This window comes from Manis pentadactyla, chromosome 5 (assembly GCF_030020395.1).
Source record: "Manis pentadactyla isolate mManPen7 chromosome 5, mManPen7.hap1, whole genome shotgun sequence".
NCBI classification, from domain to species: Eukaryota; Metazoa; Chordata; class Mammalia; order Pholidota; family Manidae; genus Manis; species Manis pentadactyla.
Window position 1 is genome coordinate 50649062 of NC_080023.1, and position 23577 is coordinate 50672638.

The window sequence follows — 23577 nt, forward strand, 5'->3', positions numbered from 1 at the left end:
ACAAGTAGTGATTCTACAGCATCTTACTACGCTGATGGACAGTGACTGTAATGGAGTGTGTGTGGGGGACTTAGTGAAGGGGGGAGCCTAGTAAACATAATGTTCTTCATGTAATTGTAGATTAATGATAACGAAATATAAAAAGATGATTGCTTGGTACTTGAATATTAGATAGAATTTATTTCTAAATGTTTTGGGGCCTGAGGCTTTTTTGGAGGCAAAGCACCAAATGGATAATTATTCATGTCTATGGATACATATTTTATTGGTTATTGATTTCTAGTTTAATTTCATTATCATTAGAGAATACATTCTGATTGATGTTGATTATTATTTCTTTATTGAGGCTGCTCTTTGGCCTAAAATGTGTGGATTTAAGATTTGTTAGTTTGATATTTCATACTTTTTGATGTATCTACAAAATTAGATTTATTTATTGTACTTCTTTAATTTTCTATAACATTTCTTTATTTTTTCTCATTGATATAATTTTAAGGAGATTACATTTATATTCCTAATAAGAGATTTAGTTAGGAACAACATCTTACAGGGCTTATGTACTGAAAACAAAATTATGATGGAGATCTTGGGCCATTAATTAGTGCTACTCACTTTCCAAGTAGCTTTTGTGTACTATCTATACAGGGTGACTTCTTCAAAATTCTTTATCAGATAATTATAATGGACTTTCACTGTTCCATATAAATGATAAGTTCAAGAATTCAGAATGCTCTTCAATAGCTCTTACTACTATATAACCTAGGGCCATAGAATATTCTTTCATTGGAGGTGAAAAAAACTAAGCCTGATGAACATTGTTACTTGCCCAAAATTAAATGAAACTTGTCTGATTTACATTTCAGTGCCTCCTTGTTTCTATTTGTTGGACTCTTTAGTAAGTCCAGACAAGTTTTAAATACTCAGCTGTGCTTTTTTTATGTTTCAGTTGTTCTTACAAGCAGTTTATAATAAGGTGTTTATTCACAGAAGGGGTATGATGAATGTTTCTGTTGCAAGTTGTTGAAATGAGAGGTGATGATACCATATGGTACGAGAAAGAGTATAACAGCAATTCAACCTGTTAAAACACATTTCACAGAATACCAAAAAGTTATTAAATTCCTGATTCATGTTACTTAACTTAAAAGTTTATGCATCTTCTAAGTTAAAAAAAGAATTCTGAAAAGTATGTAATATATTCTTTAAAATACTTCATTTCCTTGCATTCCAATGGCCAGGTTTTATCAGCCTTGTAGTCACAAGTTCTAAAGAGCCAGTGAATTCTAAGACTTAGCGTTAAGTCTAAGAAACATTGGCCTTCCAATAGTGAACCAGGAAACATTGTAATTTTAATTATAAGTATCAATAAATAAGCATGTCAACTTGTTGCTAATATTTTATGGATCTTGAGATATTAACAATTAAAGCCACAATTTCTATGGATTTTAGGAGAAAAAATATTGAAAAGAAATAAAAATTTCTCTTTATGTAGAAATCTTGTCATTTATTTCATCTTTCCTATTCCAGTTCTCAAATTTTCAAAAAAAACTTACAAAATATTAATGAAGTCCAATTTTAGAACATACATCCCTTAATGAATTTTCATGAACATTTCACATGAACATTTATGTCTTTTGTTCCTTGCGTATGGCCAATTGATTACATTTAGTTACTTAGTGAACTTTTTGACACTGAAGATACAATATATTTATGAATTAAATTTAATTTTTCATTTAATCCAGAGAACTCTAGGTTTCTGCTTTAATGCTCATTAGCAGTCTGGTTATATCCCATTTCAATTGAGAATATAAGAATTCATAGCATTTCCTAAGCCTAAGAAATCTTCAATTGAAACATTGTATAAAGTGAGGCTTTTTAAAGGTAAACATTAAATGTCATTTTAGAATGATTCCAACTTCCTCTTTTGATTTGTTCTACATAATATGTATTTCCAAAACATGTAAAAGGAAACTTAATGCAACACTATGTTTGTATTTTTCCCTATAGCCCTTTTTTGAAATCAAAAAGGTCAATACATAACAGTAATTGTAATAACAAATATTTATATAGTAATTTTGTACATTAAAATTTTATCTATTTGCATATTTTCATGTGTATAAAATAAAAGTGCCAAACCCCTTTATTTAATGCACACAACAGCTCTATGAGGGAAGTTCTGTGTTTATCCCCATTTCACAGATAAGGAATGTTAAGATCAAAGATGTTAAGTAATTAGCCTAAAGTTGCAGAGTCAGTAAAACAGCTGGCATTCAAACCCAGGCAGGCTGATTTGCAAGCCCATGCTTTCAGTCACTACGGTAAACTACCTTTTATGCAATTATGTTACTGAATAATTATACAGTGATGTAATAATTGCTTCCAACATAAGATTACAAAATTGTACCTTATTTGCATGAAACCTAACTAATTCATTTTTATAAATGTGATAGGTAGAGCTACTACATCATAACAAGTTTGTAGCTATCTATGTACAACATAATAATTCATTATGCATTTTCATAATTGATCCCTTAATTTCTTTCACATATAAATTAATTCTTTGAACATATTACACAAATTTGCATAACACTGAGTTGTAGAGATAATAATATTAAAGTTTTAACAGTCATCGATTTAATATTTATTCATCCTGGCTTACTATATGCAATTCTACCTAGTTTCAGGCTCACCCAATTCATCAGCAGTGTGAAATCTATGATTAAAAATTTAATATTGGTGTTTGGTCTCAAATCTGCAATATTATCATAAGGACATTGAGGCATGGGAATGAAAATATTTATGATATAATCAAAGCAACTGATTTTATTTATTTGTTTCATTTAATTCTCCTCTTAATAAATTTCATATGAACAAAAGGTAGCAATATAACTTTTAGTAGTGATACTTTAACAGGAATAAAATCCATAATTGAAATATAATCATCTTCTCTGTTTATAATTTTTACATTTGTTATATGACTTTCATATTGTTCTAAGAACTTTCAATATTTTTAATACTTGGTGATTTAAGCATATGACCATAATGAAATATTATTCATATTTTACTCAGAAATGTTGAATTATATTCTAAATTACTTTTCCTTTTTATCTTGCTATAGTGGTTAAATAAACGAGAGAACTGAATATAATAATGTAATTCTAGGATGGTATAGTCCCAGTAACATAAAATACATTTGAAAGAAATATAAATCAGTCAGTATTTCTATCATGTTACTGAGTATTTTAAACACAGTGGATGTAAACATGAAAAGTTTATATTTTCCTCTGATCACTACTCTTCTCTCTGTGCTGTCTTAAATATTACTTAATCACTGGATAGCCTCTCTTAATGCTGTCTTAGACAGACATTGTTACTTTGTCAGTCTGTTCTAGTTATTAAATGTCTGACCAGTATAAAACTTGAATAACATATCCCATTTAAAACATTCTTCCTCCATTGCCTGCTGAGATTTGTAGCTAAGGGATTAGTATGAGTAAAGGTGTTTCTGTCTCTTTCCACCGTTTCATATATCCTGTGATCATTGCAATCTTAAAAGGCCTTGTCTCTACTCTTCCAATTTTAAAGATTGGGACCTCTGGATTGGTAGTGTGGCAAGGCAGTGTCTCAGAGATCACATCTACGAGAGGTCTAGTATCTTGGGTAGCTGCTGGCTCCTTTTAGAATACCGGTACCTGAATCCTCTTAGTCCTCAGTTGTGGGATCCCTGTTGATTGAAAGACAATAGGGAAAGCTCACTCAGCATGCAGGTACATAAGTATTGATTACCATTATTTTTCTCCTATGAAGAATGAAGAATGCTTTTATCTTGAGAAGCTCGTCTACATTACCTTTATCATTCCTACAGTAACCCCAACAAAATTCAAGCAGGAAAAGTCTCTATTTCTTTGATATAACTAGTTTTATACCAGGGAAAGTAACTTCAGCTGCAGACTAAACCTAAACTATTTGGATACTAAGCAAGATGTCTATACGCATCATGATAGCTCTCTTCTCAATGTTAAACATACAGTTCACTCACCAATACGAGTAGGCTCATTCCCCAATGATTCCAGCAGATCCCAGAATATATCAGTCTTGAAGTCGATGAGGTCAACAGTTCTAAGCTGTTCATTTTCCTTTACCTGCTGTGAGTTATCACTGACCAGATCTTTTGGCATGTAGTTTAAATTCCAAATATGCCTCCTATCAATCCATCTTCTTCACATAAAACCTTGCCCATCCCACTATGTTAAAAAAAAACAACTCTGTCCTCTAGATACAATAGAATGAAAAATTATAAGCTATGTAAAGAATTTAATCTTCTTTATACCTTGAATTTTAGATAATACTCCCTTCAAATATTATGTCAAAAAACAATATTCTGTTTTGAATTCTTGAAGTCAGATAAAGAATATCCTATAATTAAGTTGATTCATTCATGTTATTTCTGTTCATTTATCTGTTTATATTGATATACTATATTATGAGTCTTTATAACATAGCATTAATTTATAAGCTAATGTTTTGGTTAAGAAATTCTTCCTCTTCAAGATATATTTTGAGATAAGCTTCCATGGGAATAGATTTTAATAATGCTGTTGGGTACCTTTGAATTGTTATAGATATGTAAATATATGCATAATTATCATCAATCTATGCAGAGACCCCTAAAAATGCCAATCATGTTTCTAACGGTCACTTTTAAAGATAATTTTATGCCATCAATATTTAAGTGAAGTTTTTAATTTTAGGTGTTAGTAAGAATAAAATAATAAAATAAAGTGTTTAAAAAATGTATTTGCTAAGATAAGCAGTGCCTTTTTTCTTGTTTCTTGAAAATTGTATGTACAAAATATTTTACTTTATTTTCAATAAATCATCACTTATGAATTATAAGTAAGTCCCTATTAACATAGGCCAAGAACACCTTATGCCTCTGTTCATTTTTCATAAAATATTAAAGTAACTGCATTGAAATTGTTTTTTCTTATACCACCTAGAATGAGATTTTTTTCCAGTGGACTTTTGTTGGTAAATTAGAATGAAAACTATTCAGGTTTAGAAACTAGTTCTGTAGGTATGTTTTTTAGAATAAAAAATTGATAGTATATAGGTTTGCCATTAAAATTGGCAATGTTAGCACCAATTTAATTTGGATTTGGTGGAGAGACATTGTAAAACCAGATTCTCTGAACCAATGCAATATCTGACAAAACTATGGCAGGCACTGACACAGGTAATCTTTAAAGATCTTTAGATTTGGAACCATTGTGTATTATTTATGTCATTCCAGAAGCAAAATTAGTGAAAGGTTCTGTACCCTTTAGTATGAATTTCTGTACTGAATATGAACTGGGAATTCTTATAGCTAAAAGATACAAATTAAATGCTTTATTAATTTATCACACAGGCTAAGCTAGTATAAAAAACTACTCTAAAATATAGTGGTTTAAACTTACCATATAAGAGTCTGAAAGCAGGTGGTCTAAATCTAATATGGTGGCTCCACATCAATGAACAGCTTCTGTTTCTGGGTCTGAGGCTTCACTGTCAGTTTCTCCTAGCAAATACGGAGGGAAAAAATAGTCAAGGAAGGCCCAGTTCCAATCCTTTAACTGACAAGGCCTAGAAATGTCGCAATTCACTTTTGTTCATATCCCAGCGGACACTACTTAAATGCATGGTTATAGCTAATTATAAGTGAATCTGATCTTGCAATCTTTGTTATTGAGTGGAGCGACTTACTGAACCCCACAGTTACCAACCAAAAATGCTGAGTTGTGCCCTCACATCTCTCTGATATTTCACATCAAAGGCAAAACATCTCCCTCCAGCAATTATAGTGCAAGTTGTTAGTTTTATTTTTTGAAACATTTAGTTTAATACAATTTTTAGAGAATGTTTACATGTACTCCTATATGCTAACCTCTGTAACTTTCCTTACTCAACATTGTATTATATGAATTAAGGTAGGAAAAAGTCATTACAGTCATGAGCTGACCATCACAGATGGAAAACACTGATGCAATGGGAATGGAACAAATACCATGTTAGTGCATTTATAGCTTTTCAATGTTAATATAAGTACAGAATTTTCTTTCTAGGCACATCACGACTATTAAATAGGATCAGTTCTTAGAAATTCTTCTCTCTCTATCTTTCACACATCCATGGAATTATGTGAATATAATTTAGAATTCTATTTCCTGGCTTAGCATTCTCTTTGATTGTCATAACCCACACTATCCAATAGAACTTTCTGTGAAGACAGAAATGTTCTAGAATGCCACTATCCAATATGGCAGCTACTAACACTCTTGAGCCCTTGTAATGTGATAACTGAAATTAAGGAAATGAATTTTAAACTTTATTTCATTTTAATGAAATTAAATTTAAATCCAGTGTGTCCAGTAGTTGCCATGTTAGCACCATTAGTCCTTATTTCCACCATATCTATTTACCACATAATATTACTCCTGAAACATTCTCAAATGAATTTAACTGATACTCACCATTTATTACTTGGTGTTCATTCTTTGCATGAGAATTTCTCTATTTTCAGTGCGACTTTACTGTAGCTTTAAATAGACTAATAATAACTATGTAATATTTACTGAACACAATATTGGTCAGGCATTGTTCTAAGCAATGTGATCATTTCACTATCACAAGAAATCATTATTATACATATCAGTATTATAGATGAATGAACTGAAGTAATGACAGATTAACTAATGTTGCCTAAAATCAAGAAGCTAGTAAGTGGCTGACCTAGGGTGTAAACCCCAAGCAAACTGGTTTCAGATCCCAGGCTCTCACTCCATTCTTCACTCTTTCATCATTCTGGAGAAGATTTGTTCATCAGTAGTTCTCTTTACTGAAAATGCATCACAGTTGGGGCCCTAAGAGCTTTAGTTGTGTATGCATAATATCAGAAACTATTGCCCCTAGCTCTACCGTTAAGAAAAAAGAACAGGGAGTTTCTCTTCCTTTTCTGTCCTGTCACAATTCACTGAGCAGCAACTATGTTTGTGAAAAGATCATCCAAAATGTTACCTAACTTATCTTTACTAATTTGCCAGTTGGATCTTACTTTATCAGAATTATACTAAATAAATTAGTAAATATAAATGATAATGAGCAGATACTGCATGTTTGCTCCTCTTCCTACAAAAGATTATTACAATTTTTTTCTCAGTACCCTAACAGAAAGAATTTTAAAATAGTCAGGATCAATTATTTTCAAAGGGTTATAGTGTTCAGATTTAACTCCAGTCAATCATCACCAAGTTAAACTTACTTAGAAGCGTACTGTCCATAATTAAGTAATCTCACCTACTAATATTACAGAATAAAGATACCTTTAGGTGACCTGAAATCTATCATTTTAAGTATGCCCCCAAGCCTTTTCCAGATTTCTCATAAGATTTCTTATTCTCTAGAGAAATGTGATCTCTATGAAATAAATGTCTCTGTCAAGTCACAAAAAATGTGAGCACATGATGAAAAAAATGAAATTTCTTAGTTTCATAAGAGATATTGCAGTATTGTAAAATTGATTTTATTCCTTGTTATTTCAGTTCTCATGGTCATGTTAGGATTTACCTTCTGGATATAAAGGGAAGGTTATGATGCCTTTTAGGGAGGTGGGGGACTGAGGCCTTTGGGGTCCATAAGAATATTTTTCATATGAAATTCTTTGTCATAAAATGCTAATGTTGGTGTTCTTGTCTTTATGTCTATGCATTCTTTAGCTATGAGGATAACAGACCCTTCATCAAGTAAGAATGACCTGAATGGCTGATAAATTCCATTTATCAGTGTGGTCCCATGAACCAGCTGTCAGATCAGTACTGAAAAATCATTAGAGCTTCTGTCATTCACATTGAGGCAGAAGAGCAAACTGTGCAGGAAAATAATCAGGCATACAACTTCTGTGCAGAATAAATATGCTGCAGGTGTATTGCCAAAAAATTCTGCTTCACCTCTTTTAATTGGATATCACCTGAATTCAGTGCCACAGTAATAGCAACTTCATGTGGTACAGACTTGTTCCGCTTTTAACAGCTCTCTCCTCTCATTGTGGTGTGTTCCTCTGTGCTGCATATGTCCTCTTTTCTGTTGTTTGTTTGGACATCACTCATCTGAAATTATTTTGTGATTTAGTGGTATAGCTTCAAAATAATCTTGTAGGTATGCAACTACCCAATTACAATTGACATTAATGACTTTCTATATGAAATATCCGAAACAGAAAAAAAATGCCTCCTTCAAAAATTGAGTTTTATGTATGCAAAATTATCTCTTTCAAATTTGACACATGTCACTTGATTAACAGCTTGGTGGTTCATGAATATGTCTTTAAAATTTTTTAAACAAAGCTACAAGTCTGTACTAACTTAGTAAGAAGAAACATGAATGTTAATATTTAGAATTTTTTTCTTTGTACATTTATAAATGAATGTCCTGCAACAATGTGCTTAGGATTGGCAATCTGTGGGCGACCTTGCTGTAGATTTTCAGTTTGTTCTTCTGGTGAAGAGTCCTTTGTTTCATTTTCTCCAGTATCATTTCACTGACTTCTTCATGCTCTTACTTAGTATTTTTTTTTTAATTGGGCTCATTGCAGTTTTCTATCATTAATTCTTGGGCTCAAAATGTGTTTTCCAGTGGATAATAGCTGACTTGAATATTTTATCCTATCATTTTATTTCTAAATCTAAATAGCAATTTTGCCTTGATTTAATGGCGATTCTTCCCATTTTTCCTTTTTCCGATATCTCTCAGAAGCTAAGATCTTTACCTTGAAATTTCCTGTATTTCTGAATCTAATTACAGAATAAAATACTAACATCTAAGATGTTTTCTAATTCATAAGTAAACATGCCACATACAGTGAGTGGCAAAGCTCCTTTAGGGATTTTTTTAATTCAAGAATATTAATGTTTTAAATTAAACATGTTAAAATTTATTGAATGTTTATATCTGAAATATAGTGGCTGATGGTTGTAGACGAAAAATAGTACATATCTGAGATTAATTTTAATAAGAATTGAATAATAATTGACTACTTTGAGACCATATCTTTCTTGAGATGTAGTTCTCTCTGAAAACTTTACTAAACCCAGCTTCAGATTACGGTAGACATTTGTGATTTTTTTCCCCTTCATTTTGCAAAGTTTTAATTCCCATAGATATTTCTTCCTTAGACAATGTAAATGGAGGATAATAGTCTGCTGAAAAGAAATCACAGTTTACCCTGTTCAAGGAAGGTGTGCTGGGAAAAGAAAGGATGGGCTCATGAGTGTGTGGAGATCTAGACTGGTTTGATCTTTATAGTTGGTCTATGTATATTCTCCTATATATTTGGGAGTTGACAAGGATTACATCTTCAACTATTGGATTTCCCATCTATTGGAAAGATTCATTTATGTTGATAGTAAATACATAACATATAACCACAAATATATGGACTTTTGTCACCTGTTTATTACTATTGTGAATGGAAGCCTGAAGGAAATTAAGGGAATGGAGTGAGAGTGAAAATTTGTCTTCCATTCTAGACTACTTTGTTCATAACACTCCATCCCCATTCTCAGCTCCATTTTCTCCCTTGAGTTTACAGACACATCAAAGAGGTGAGGGTGCCTTGAGCCTTAAGCTTCTTTTCAACAAAGCTGCCAATTGCCTGATTTTTCACTTGCCCAATGTAACGTAGAAGGCAGCAGTCTAAAGGCAGAAAGAGAGCAAATCACGATCTACAGTGGAACTATTTTTAACCACCCACTATATCTCACCCTTGTTCTATATAACTATAGAATCAGACAAACAGAACTTTAAAATTCATACATACATTCCATATATTGCTTCCAATATGTTATGTTTTTGTCAATAAACACTAAAATTTTTAAGGAAAAAGAGGAAATTTGGAAAAATGGGGTAAAAGTGTATCAAATGAAGTACAAATGGAGAGAGTCCAATCAAACAAATGTCATCATACCAATGAGACCAGTGGAGACTAACATAGCTTTATAGACCTTTTCCCCCTTGCCATTCACCATAATTGCATCTCCATATCATTTGCATATGTGCTGCAAATACATGAATAATTTAATAGTACAAATCCGCTTTTGCTTAAATGAATTTCTGTGTTCATAACATCTTCATTCATGTATATCTCCTCAAGCTTGAAAACTTGTAGTCTTCATTAAAATACAGTACTTACACCGCCTGTCTTACATTTTCTGTCTATAAAACTTACTGTGACATTTTTTTCAGTGTCAGTATTGTTGATATAACATAATTGTGTTAATTAAAGACCAATTATATGATAACCCTTACTTTCTCTTCTCTCTACAGGTCATGGGTTATAGGTGCAATAGCTCTTCTCTGCCTATTAGGATTGACCTGGGCCTTTGGACTAATGTATATTAATGAAAGCACAGTCATCATGGCGTATCTCTTCACCATTTTCAATTCTCTACAGGGAATGTTTATATTCATTTTCCATTGTGTCCTACAAAAGAAGGTAAGCAAGAATTCTCTGTTGAAGAATAAATGGCTTACATCTCCTTATAGCAAAGCAACTATAAGTCATTCTTTATATCTTTGTCTCTAAGAAATAAATGCATTACTTCATTGATTTTATCTTTATAATGGTAAAGACAAAACAGACACAAATACAAACATAATAGTTAATGTTTTTAGCAGCAAAAGGCAGAATCAAAATATTTTCTGATTTGGACAGTGCACAAAAATTATATTTGTGTAGGGTTGTAGATAAGTAGTCCAGTACTTTTATTGGCAAACATACGGGGTTTGTGTATTAGAAATTAGCTTTTCTAGGATGTTACGGCAGTATATATATATATATATATATATATATATATATATATATGTACACACACATATATACATAGCATAGCATAGGAAATAGATTTTTTATTTCCTTGAAAACTAGTTTTATATACTAGAACATAAATATCTAAACTTTTTATGATAAAATAACATATTTATGTTTTTTGAATGAATGATGGAGAACTTAGTAATGGTCTCTGTACTTCTTTTCTTTAAAAGCATCTTTGATGAAACCTGTGAGTTGAGTGATTAGAATGCAATATTCCTTCTATACTGGTCTATTTTTATGATTTTTCACATCTACAAGGACCTAAAGTATTCATTTTTAAAGTTAATTTTAGCAACTAAGTACTTTCATTGCATTTTTTAAAAAATCTCAATATTGATTTTCTCATCTTATACTTTTTAACTCTATTAAATATGTGGTTTCTATAGTTCTGATCACAAAGACCCCTGAGCCAAGACTGTCTGGGTCTGAATCCTAGTTGTCCCTTCTAAAAGCTGATGTGACTTTGGGCAAGTTAATTAACCTTCCCATGCCCTGTTTCCTCATGTGTAGCATGGAGGTAATAAAAATAATTATGAGATCTCAAGAGGTGGCTCTGAACATGAAATGGCAAAATGTCTTTTTTTTTCCCCAAGAAACAAACAAGACCTATATTTTTTTCTTTGAAAAGTAAGGAAAATAAAGAGTAAAGATATTTATGTTCATGATTTTTGGTTTTAGAGACTCTTAGGACCTAAAACAAAAGTTAAGAAGGCTGTCCACTTGTCAGGATGAGTCCAATTCTATTCTGTTTCACTTTCATGTGGTGGTAGGTATCAAAAATGTGGTTGATGTGATCATAAAAATAGGATAGAACAGTCTGGTGACTCAGGTCTATAAATGTAGGTTACAGAAAAGAAAAGAGTTTATACTAGAATGGGTGAATTCTAGTCTATGGATTAGGCTTAATTTAAAGAAGGGATTGTATTAGAATGGATACATCTTCCCAAATCCTTAGTGTACACATCTCCCAAATTTCACTTGCTTAACCCAATAAATACTTATTTTTCACCTGAGGCCCAATTGATGGGGGTGTTCCAAGGAGGGACATGGACAGATGAAGTCTCAACCAACTTAAATGTATGCTTTCCACCATCACTTTGGGTATTGACATACATCAGGTAGTCTGAGAAAGAGACAGAGGATCTTGTGTAAAGGTCTAGAAGTGGCTACATGTCAGTTCTACTCACCTTCCACCAGATATGGCAATCAGTGGTACCACCTACCTGAAAGGAAGACTGGGAAACATAGTCTAGCTTTTTAACCCCAGGAAGATGAGGAATTGCATGCTATAAACAGCTAGCAGTCTACCACATTTAATGACTGTAAGGAGTAGGAGATGTGTGAATGATAAAGAATAGAGACAGAGGAAGGAAGTGTCTGAGGAGAAGAATGAAATTCAAAATGATACACTGAATTAAAGACAGGAGAAACTGTCCAGAATACAGTTGTCAGTATTGTAAAACACTTCAGAGAAGCCAGAGAGACTAAGCACTTGGCAAAGATTTCTGGATTTTGATAGAAGAAAGCCATAAACTGATTAAAAAGAAAGCCAGTGAAATATATACAGAAAGTGAAGGAACAAAATCAGGAGATTAAGGAAAAAGCATTTGTCCGTGGAATAAAGAGAAAGTTGGGCCATCATAATCAATTATGACATCTTCAAGTATATTGAACCAGATTTACCTGTAATCTTTATTTTATACAAAGCAGAAAATATTTTTTTTGTATTGTATGTATTAATTATTTTGGTTGTATTTTTTTTATTAGATAATACCTGTTAGAGTTTTCTCAATTATTATATATGTTTTCCTTGTCTTACAAATACTGGTTTAACTAGGAATTGCATTTGATATCTGCATAGAAATATTGAACCTCAAGATCCAAAAATGTCTGGGGTTTTTAATATATTTAGCATAAGTGAAATTTTAAAAATACATCTCATCAAGCTCAATTTTGTGATTTATTAGAACAGACTTCAGCAAACTGCAGTTTATGGGCCAGGTTTGTTCAGCTGTCTTTAATTTTTACAACCAGTCAGGCCAAAAATGGTTTTGATGTTTTTTAATGGTTACATTTAAAATTTTAAATAAGTACATACTGCATTTTTGGATTTGCCCCTCAGCTAACAAAGTCTGAAATATTGACTATCTGGCACTTCATGGAAAAGATTGCCAAGCCCTGACTTAGAAGCTTACTTTCAATGATTTGTAATAAGTATTAAATATCTTGTTCTTTCATCCATTCTGTTTTGAATTTTTCAATTTTGGTAGCATTTTTATTGGGTGTCAAGAACATGCATGGTGCAACATGAGAGAATATAGAAAACATGGAATTGTTTTCCTACAAAAAAAACAGATACTTCTCTTTGAAATTTCAGAAAGTCTTAAGAGGCTTTTATTCCTTTTTACAAATTGAAATATAACATTACATAAATTTAAGGTGTACAATCTGTTGATTTGATAGCATTATATACTGTGAAATGATTACTACCATAGTATTAGCTAATACATCCATCCCCTCACCTAATTACCATCTTTTTTTGTCATAAGAGTATTTAAGATCTCCTTTCTTAACAGTTTTCAAGTGTATGGTACAGTACTGTTAACTAGCATCATCATTCTGTACATTAGATCCCCAGAACCTATTTATCTTATAGGTAGGAATGTGACCAAAACCTCCCCATTTACCCCAACCCCCACCTTTGGTAACTACCATTCTGCTCCATTTCCTTGAGTTCAGCTTTTTTTTAGATTCCGCATGCAAGTAATATCATGTAGTCTTCCCCTATCTGTGTCTGGCTTGTTTCACTTAGCATAATACCCCAAGCTCCACAGTCGTCTCAAAAGGCTGAATGATATTCCACTGTATATATGTACCATACCTCTTTCATACATTTGTCTATTGATGGACACTTAAATTGTTTCCAGTCTTGGCTATTGTGAATAATGCTTCAATGAACATGGGAGTGCAGATATCTCTTCAAGATCCTAGTTTAGTTTCTTTGGATATATACTCAAAAGTAGGATTGCTGGATCATATGGTAGGTAGTTTTATTTTTAATTTTGTGAGGAATTTCCATATGTTTTCCATAATAGCTGTACTAATTTACATTCCCACCAACAGTGCACAAGGGTTCCCTTTTCTCCACATCCTCACCAACACGTGTTATCTCTTCTTCTTGGGGATAATCTTTCTAACAAGTGTGAGGTGACATTTCATTGTGGTTTTGATTTGCATTTCCCTGATTGGTGATGATGAACATCTTTTCACATTGGGCATTTGTATGCCTTCTTGGGAAATATGTCTTTTCATTCCTCTGTGCATTTTTTTAGTGGGATTGTTTAGATTTTTGATGTTGAGTTATATGAATTATTTATGTATTTTGGATACTAGCTCCTTAGTGGGTATATGATTTCAAAATATTTTCTTCCATTCTGTAGATTGCCTTTTTCTTTTGTTGGTTGTTTCTTTTGATGTGCAGAAACTTTAGTTTGACATAGTTCCACTTACTAGTTTTTGCTTTTGTTGCTTGTGCTTTTGATGTCATACCCAAAAAGTCATTGCCAAGACCAATATCCAGAAGTTTTCTCCGATGTTTTCTTCTAGGAGTTTTATGGTTTCAGGTTTTAAGTTTAAGTCTTCAATCCATTTTGAGTTAAATTTTGGAAGTGGTGTAAGGTAGAGGTCTAATTTCATTCTTCTGCAATGTGATTATCCAGTTTTCGTAACACAATTCATTAAACAAATTGTCCTTTCCCCATTGAATATCCTTGGCTCTTTTGTCAAATATTAATGATGGTTTATTTCTGGACTTTCTATTCTATTCGATAGGTTTATGTGTCTATTTTTATGTGAATATTGTACTGTTTTGATTACTATAACTTTGTAGTATAATTAAAATCAGTTATGTTATGCATCCAGCTTTGTTCTTTTTAGGATTTCTTTGGCTATTTGGGGTCCTTTGTGATTCTGTATAAATTTTCAGATTGCTATTTCTGTAGTCTGTGAAGAATAACATTGTAATTTTGATAGAGATTGTGTTGAATATACAGATGGTTCTGGGCATAAGTACATTTTAACAACCAATTATTTGAAGTTTTTCTTAAACCATCTGGTTGAATTTCAATAATATACATAAGCCAAAGTAGTTGCTCATATGTTTAGATTAGAGAAATATGAAATATTCCATTTTTGAGATATTTATAGGGTTATTTATTGATTCAACTTATTAACAAAAATCACAGTTTGAGTTCTCTTTTCTGAGTGTGGATTATATAATTGTGTCACCAGTGGAAACACTGGTGACATTGAAGTTGTCAGTTTTTCTTTTGTTATATACTCAACTATGTGATGCATCTCAGAGAGTGTCATAATTATTTCTAATCTGAGAGTACAAAAGAAATAATCCACTGGTAAGGTATGTTTTCTTTTCCATTTTCCATATTCTAGAAGAGCTTCACTTTGAAATAATATGTCCTATCTGATAGGGATAAGCTGGAGTATCATGTGAAATAGTGCAATAAAACATACAAATAATTGAGCAAATAAGTTTTTATTGTAATCTAAGGAAAACGATCTCATAGACATGATCAATGTTGTTTTGCTTTCTTCTTTTTAAAACATATGCTTACCATTTCAAATCTAATCACAGAAAAATAAAGTCAGTAATGATTCAGTAACATAGCTAAATGTGGGACTTAGCATCACCAAATATCTTGATTTGCTGATTGTTTACATAATCAGCTCAGAATATTTAACCTTTGTTGGATGTTAGTAGTCCATGATGAATTCCTGTGGCTTATACAATAGTGCTGCCTTTGTAGAAGAGGAATGATTTTCTTTCTCTCTTCTCTCTCCCTCTCTTGTAAAGCTTTTCTAGTGTTAAATCACTGCATTATAGCACTCTTCTAAAAAGAAAAAATATCAATTGTTGAGTACATTGGGAAAAACAGTGGAATATAGATTATGATCAGAGTTTAGGTTCTTGGAGATGCTTCCTAAATTCAGCATGGATTACTAAACTAATTGATATTGCTTACCTGTAGATAGGGATTATTTTAAGCCTTTTCAAATTCTAATTTAATCATTTGTTCTGACTTTGTCCAGACACAGAAGGAGATAATCGAAAGAGATTAATTTCATAAAAATGTTAATAATATGTAATGCCTTGTGTTGGTCATATATTAATTTTAGAAATGTGGCATCTTAGAAAGAGCTTTCAGATCATAAAGCACCCACAAGATTTGGATTTTTTTCACATAGGGTACATTGTTTAACCTTTCCAGTCTTTTGGTTTAGTTTCATTGCTTAAACTTTTCAGCATTCTTATCATTAAAATATAGGTAATAATTATTTCCCAGGGTTATTTTGATGTAGGCACCTAGCACAATTCCTGGTAAATAATGACTAAAAATCATAAATTTCTTCATTCCACATATATCTTGAATATCTTGGACACACATGCAAACAGACACAGACTTATTTCTTTTGCAAAATAAACAAAATATGAACTAGTTTACAAATACTGATTAAAATAATTACTCATAATTACTGGTAAATGTAGCATAGAAGAGACTGACTGGAAACAGATCAATACAACTTTAACATATTAAGAAATATGTAGGTTTGGCATTGTAGATCAGAGAAAGGCCTCTAAGTTGAGCACACCATGCCTCCCTGTTTCATTCACACTGTCCTGAACAACTAGCATGCCTTTTTCTCTCTTGTCTATCCTCACTTTCAACTCCATCCTCTAAACTGCCTAATTCAACCTATCTTTTGAAGATTCTCTCAGAAGTCTTTTCTGAGAAGCTTCCCTTGGTCTCCTACTTATTTATCCCAGCCGCTCTCCTTCCATGCTTTGATTCACCTGACTCTATGCCATTGTCTCTATGACCTAATAAGCATTCAATAAATGTGAGTTCTTCAAACAAATCTGAATGTATTCTGTCTCTGATTCTGCTATATCATTGATAGGATGAAATATACATTAAATAACGTTTTAGTTTTTAATACTAATTTTAATGTATCATTCACACTCCTTTTTTTGCTTTTGACTTTAAAACATTCCTCAAAAAGAGCATGTATTGTAACTATGTTTTAAATAAAATTACTTTGGAATGTACATTGTCACAGTTGTGAAAGCATGAATTCTTGTGAAGTCAGGATATAAAGAGCTAAGATACAGTGTTATTTCATAGTAAATGTATATTTGTGAATATATAACCAAAAAACGTCCCAGAATGTTTTTAGTTGATGAACATGTAGTTGGGGATTATTTTTGTAATGGTTGATAGTGGAGGTATGATTTAGGGCAATTACTGTTTATTTTCTTAATGTCTTGTTTGATTACATAGGCAGTAATAAAAATTTTAAACATAATGAAATGTTCCCAAAATGAATTGATACACTTTCCTACTTAAAAAAATCAACTGAAAAATGTTTATCTCCATTTTTCCTGTGATTTTGTACTCTAACCAGGATTAAGAGTTTAATTAGCAATGCTATAAAGAAAAGTATTCACATTTCTCTACAATTATTGTATAGAACTCTTTTGAAGGAATAAATTTAAAATATTTTGTGCTTCATATACTAAAGTTGCAAATCTGACCTCTTTTACAGGAAACAAACTTCAAAAAATATAGATTAAAAAATATGTTTACCCTACTACATTTCCTTTTACTTTCTTTATTCTCTCTTCTGTCGCCTCCTCTCACTCCCTTTTTCCATCCCTTCTCTCTGTAGCTTTCTCACTTGACTTCTCTGTAAAGAACAGTGCACCAATAGGCTACTTCATAGCAAATTTATGAAAATAAAAATGGTGTCTTGAAGAGTCTTAAGTCTTGGTTGTTTGAAGTAGGTTGTAGTATTGTTGTGATGTGGTTGGATGTATGTGTGTGAATATGTGTGTATGTGTTTTAAGAGGTTCCAGTTATGCAAAACTTCAAGCTTGGCAGTTTGAATATCACTATTTTATATTGTAAAATATATGTTAAGCAGAGTTCCTTATATCTGTAGGGCAAGGAGTTATCTAAAAATAAAACTCACATTTTTTACCATAGTTCCTAGTTGAAATGAATTAGTCGCTAACAGCAGTTAATATTTAATTGGCTAGGTACGAAAAGAGTATGGGAAATGCCTGCGGACACATTGTTGCAGTGGCAAAAGCACAGAGAGTTCCATTGGCTCAGGGAAAACATCTGGTTCTCGGACTCCTGGACGCTACTCCACAGGCTCACAGGTAAGCAGTGTTTGATGATTGAAATGAAATCTTTCTTACCTATACTCTGTTACGAGTTGCTGTCCTTTATTGAATCAGATCCTTTTTCTATCCCCAGTGCTTAACACATCAAATGTTGTTTTTGTGGTCTTAGTGTTTCTAAAACTGGAATGATAAAGGAAGAAATTTAAGAAACCAAATGCAATAAAACTAGGAAATTTAGGGTGTAAATTTGTGTAATAATTAATGATTTCAGGTTTTTCCCAGGTGAATGAGAATAGAAGGTGAGGAAAGGAACTTGCTACTTCAACCAAAATTCTAAGAAAATAATATATTATTATATGATTACTTCTTTGAATATGTGTAATAATTCTGTAGCACATACTGAAAATATTTACTTATTAAATGGTGTGTTTATTAAAAACAGTTTACCCTAAACCGTGTTATCTGCTGACAAGTTAAAGAACAATTCAGGACAGTGAAGGGTACCGTAAAATCATCATTGACTGGTCTAAGTCCAGTGTTAGCTGTGATAGCTGCATCATCCCTCACGGGGAATTTTAAAACTTTTAGATAACCTGTCTGCCATTTTTCCCAGGCCAGAGTGTCAGTTTAAAGACTATTATGTAAACATTTCAGCAACTCCAGGATCCTAAAATAAGTTGGTCAAATAAAAAACATAGGATTTTGCGGGTCATGAGTGAGTTTGGATTCAGACTAGCAGACTCACATTTTTAAGAGTACATGATTCAGTGGGAAAAACAACCATATTTTTTGTGTCGTCAATTGAATTTTTCTTATGATGTGAATTTAAGTACAGTTATCAATTCAAGAACTTACTTTTTCAGAACTCTTTTGGCTTGACCTATAAGTCTACTTTTTTGGCAAATTTGGTAATTTTATGTAAAATAAGAAAGATCACTTAGTTTGTTCTTTGTTTAGTGCTTAATTGGCTTGTAAACTTAATGATTAAATTCCCTAAACAATTCCATTTATATGCTTAGAAAATCGAATATCCTTGTTACCTTTTAATATATGTGATTCTCTCAAACACATCTGTCAGACTGGGCAGTTATACACATCTAGCTAGCACTTGAGCTGCTCTTATAAATCAAAGATGGTGAACAGTGTTCTTATAAACAAACACTAATGGAATTCTCTTTTATCCTACAAATAAAACCACGTTTCTAATTATCAGCCTAATATTTATAACTTGAAATTTTAAAAAGTGCAGAGAGTTCCATTGGCTCAGGGAAAACTATAGTATCTTAATGCTTAAGTTAACAATCACAAATTATCAAAATGATCATGAAATGTATTCTTATATATAATAAACAATTATTAATAATGTGAATTTTATTATTTCCATAACTTACTGAGGTTACATATTACAGGATGTAAAACTCTGGGGGAAAATTCCAGGGCATAAAACCTTTGAAACCGAAATCAGTCAAAGGGAGAAATAAAGTGGGAGAAACACATTTATTTCTGTCATCCACTTCTGCTCTCCCATGTCTCTTGTGATCCTGCTGCAGAAGAAGAGACCCCACCCAACCTCTGGTCCAGATATGCCCTTTCTTGCCCTTGTAATTACCTATTGATATGGAGATGGACTACTTTTCTCCACCCCTTGGAAACACCTATTGATATAGATGCACTAAGACCAGACGAGAGATTCTGGAAATATTGCAGTTTTACCCACAAAGGGGAATAGATATACCCATTTAGGAAAACTGAGATTTCTGAATTTAAAACTACTTAATTTGCCAACTAGAAATCTCAAGTCTCACATAAGATTGGAGGTGCACCTGCCTGGATGATGCTTCCAGAATGATCCCCTTGTACCATGCCTTTATTTTCAACCTGATATTCCTTACTTCCCTTTTTTGTAATAACCTTTTCCACAACTTTTAAATGGAAATTGCTGAGATTCTGTATGTCATCCAGTTGAACTAGTCCCTATATGCTTCTCCTATAACCAAGTTCATCAGCCATCATCCTGTAGCCCTTTTATTGACATGCCATTAATGAAATAATATTTTGGAGTTTCATTTATTATGCTACAACAGAGTTGTGCAATGTTTAGCAGTACTTTTAAGGTATAAGTAGATAGAATAATGCAGCTTTAATCATAAACTTGGTGGATGGATGGACCTTGCTTTAAATTCTGGCTTTGCCATGTCCCACCTGTGACACAAAACAAGTTACTTAATCTCATTGACCCTCCGTTTTTTCATTTTTAAGGTGATAGCAAGAATATTGATTCCTTGTGTTGCTAGGATGTTTAAGCTAATATATACAAGATACATAAAACATATTGTAGGTGCCAAATAAATTGTAGAAGCTACCTTTCATTAGTTTCATTATTACAGAATATAATCTCAAATATTTGTTTTAAAGGTGCAACATTTACAGTTGTAACATCACAGTTCTAATCTTAGGGAAAAAAACCCTTACATTGTTTTCTTATGTTGAATACTATTCTGATTAACTCAGATAATCCATAACCATGACTGTCCAAAGTAAAGTTTAAAATACTGAGATTAAGGTAACATTTTGGGAGTATGGATGCATTTTTCATATCAGAAAACTTCTAAAATAACAATCTGTATATTTCTTACATTTTATTGAGAAAGAGTTTCTCCTATGTAATGCCAAGCAGTTTTCTAAGTTCTGGAGAAAAAGTAGTTAAAGGGCAAGTTTTCCTCTGATCTGGAGATTTTATTGTAGTTGTGAAAGACAGAAAATATATTAACAAACATGAATGAACAGAGAATAGATTGTGAAAGCTGGTAGAAAACCAAATATGGTGATGTAGTATAGAAAGTACAGGCAACTACTTCAGTTAAGTGCTAGAGAAAGGCTGTTTTGGGAGATGATATTTATGCCAATATTCTGAATGACAGGAAAGAAGTTCAAGGGGAGAGAACTCCAGGTGAGCAAAACATCTAATGTAAAGCACTTAAGGTAGAGGAGAACTTGCAAATTCAGGAAGAGAAAGAATGTCATTGGCTAAAGTGGGTGAGAGGGTATAGGGAGATGAAGTCACAGGAGAAGGCTAGAGACAGATCCAGAGGTATCTGTAAAAGTATGAAAATTTAGATTTTATTTTGATGACTTTAGAAAGCCAGTAGGATGATTTAGAAAAGAAAGTGGCAGGTTATCATCGACATGTACTGAGGATTTTGTGGCTACAATGCAGATAATGGAAGGGCATGACTGGCAAGACTAAATAGTGAATATCGTTCCCTAACTGTTGCTCGCCCATACTTCCCCATGCTAATCACTTAGAAAAGATGGGTAATACCCATCGTCACACATTTATTCACAGAGTTGTATTGTATTGTATTGTTTTGTGTGTATGTGTGTGTGTTTATAAAACCTATGGACTGAAGTATGTCCTTCACACTTTGAACTTTAATTGTTCTGTCATTAATCTATCATTCATTTTATTGAATTTTTAGATGTATTTACTTTTATTATATGACATTTGAAATATGAAAAAATGTCTATTAAGTTGTGAAGCATAGTAACAAAATGAGCATCTGTGAACTCAACATCCAATTTAGGAAACAAAAAATTTTCTGTATGTTCTAACCTTCTTGAAACTTCCCCTTAGTCAATCCCCCTGCTTTCACCAGAGAAAATCTCCTAACTTTTATTCTTCATTTCCTTAACTTATTCTAATAGTTTCTCCACCTCCACAATAGATGTTCAGCATTCTTCTTGAAAGTCTTTTTTTAATATGGCATCTCTTGTATTATGTCTTATGTGACTGTTTTTATACTCCATATTCTAAGACTCATTCTGGTTCATTCCATGAACATTTGAATGTTAATTCTGTACTATGTAATATATATTTTGCTCTGCTTGAAATACTTTACCATTTTCTCCTTTTCCTATTCATCTATTATTTGATATAGTGTAGTGAGTTGTTAATCCCATAGATCAGGAGCCAGATGACTGGATTCAAATATTGATTATGCCACTCATTAGGTCTGTGAAATAAGACATGAATTAACCTCCGAACCTCAGTTTTCTAATGAACAAAGGAGTATTCAGGGAGTTCCTGTGAGATTTCAATGAGTGAATGCATGAAAAATACATAGCATAGAACTAGTACATAGACAGAAATAATTGAAATATTTAAATATTTTGCAAACAACATATATTTTATTATGCATACATATAATATTTACTATGTGCCAGGCATTATTTCAGGCATGTGTTAGGTCGATTAACAAAAATGACAATTTTCTATTTTTCTAGAGCCTCATGTCTAACACAAACATTAGACATTAATTTGGGGTCATTAAATATAAACATATGAAGTCCATTATAATAACGTCAAATTGTAGAAGGTGGTAATGACTGTGGGGGAGAAGAGCAAGGTTGAACGTGTAGAATTCAGTTCTAAATACGCTGATCAAATTAGGTCCTTTAAGGAGAAAATATTTAAGCAAAGATTTAAAGAAATGAAGAGTTACATACCTGAATCTGGGTAAGAGTACTCCAGGCAGAGGTAAGAACTGTAGCAAGCCTAAGGCTTCTAGAAGCATGTTTGGTGTATTAAAGAACAGCAAGGAACAGGTGTGGCTAACCCAGGTAGGAGAGACTAATAGAAGAGGAATAATGGGGGCAGCTTATAAAAATATTACCTAATAATAATCATAATTCCATCAACTCTCAATTAAGATGTCAGTGCTTTGTTCACAGACTTCCTAGACAAGACCATATCCCCTTATTATTTGTACTTTAAAAATGTTTAATTATAAAGTATAACAACATGAAAAAAAGTCCACAAAATATGTGGCACTGTATTTTATTACCCCAACCCTGGTCAAATATTAGAATACTGGATGTACTTCAGAAACACTCTGAATGCTTCTAAATTATTCCCCCAAAATGTTCCCACTATTTTCACTTTCAACAGTGCATTTTGTTTTTCACATGAAATCATCCAGTATATATTCCTCTTTTGTTTTCCTTATCTCCTCAGACATCTGTGCTGCAGCAGGAGGCTGTGTTGCTTTTTCCTTTTCATTATTATATACTATACTATAATTTATTCATCCATTCTACCATTGATAGTCATTTGCATTGTTCCTAGCTCTCAGCTATAATTAATGCTTCTATGTAGACTTGTGGGCACATTGTAGCTTTGCTTTTATTTTTATGATAACTCAATTAATCTATCACTTACTAGTCAAACAAGTCCACGAAAGCAAAGACATTTGCTTCTCCCTTTTGTATTTCGTAGGTTAGTATTTGGCATGTAATAGAGGGTAATTAATATTTTTAATTAATTAACTAATAAAACAACTTGTGTGAGGTTTATTCCCATTATTTCAGTTTGAAGTTTTGAAATATTTTCAATAGAAACATTCCTCAAGTTCTCTGGGTCTGTAATTCTGTACCAGTTTTCTTATTGTGCTTATAAGTTTTGCTGTGT

The 23577-nt window shown here is 32.3% G+C and overlaps 1 protein-coding gene across 22 annotated transcripts in view; it reads left to right on the top strand.

Moving 5' to 3' along the window:
• Positions 1-23577, top strand: part of ADGRL3 (adhesion G protein-coupled receptor L3) — an 807141-nt gene that overhangs the window by 757366 nt on the left and 26198 nt on the right. For 13 of the 22 annotated variants that reach the window (XM_036895181.2, XM_057502261.1, XM_057502262.1 and 10 more), the window contains 3 exons: positions 7755-7781; positions 10360-10528; positions 18021-18146. In XM_036895181.2, the coding sequence (XP_036751076.2) occupies positions 7755-7781; positions 10360-10528; positions 18021-18146 (322 nt within the window). The remainder of the gene's footprint in view (positions 1-7754; positions 7782-10359; positions 10529-18020; positions 18147-23577) is intronic. The other 9 variants (XM_057502258.1, XM_036895191.2, XM_036895194.2 and 6 more) reach the window with 1 other exon arrangement.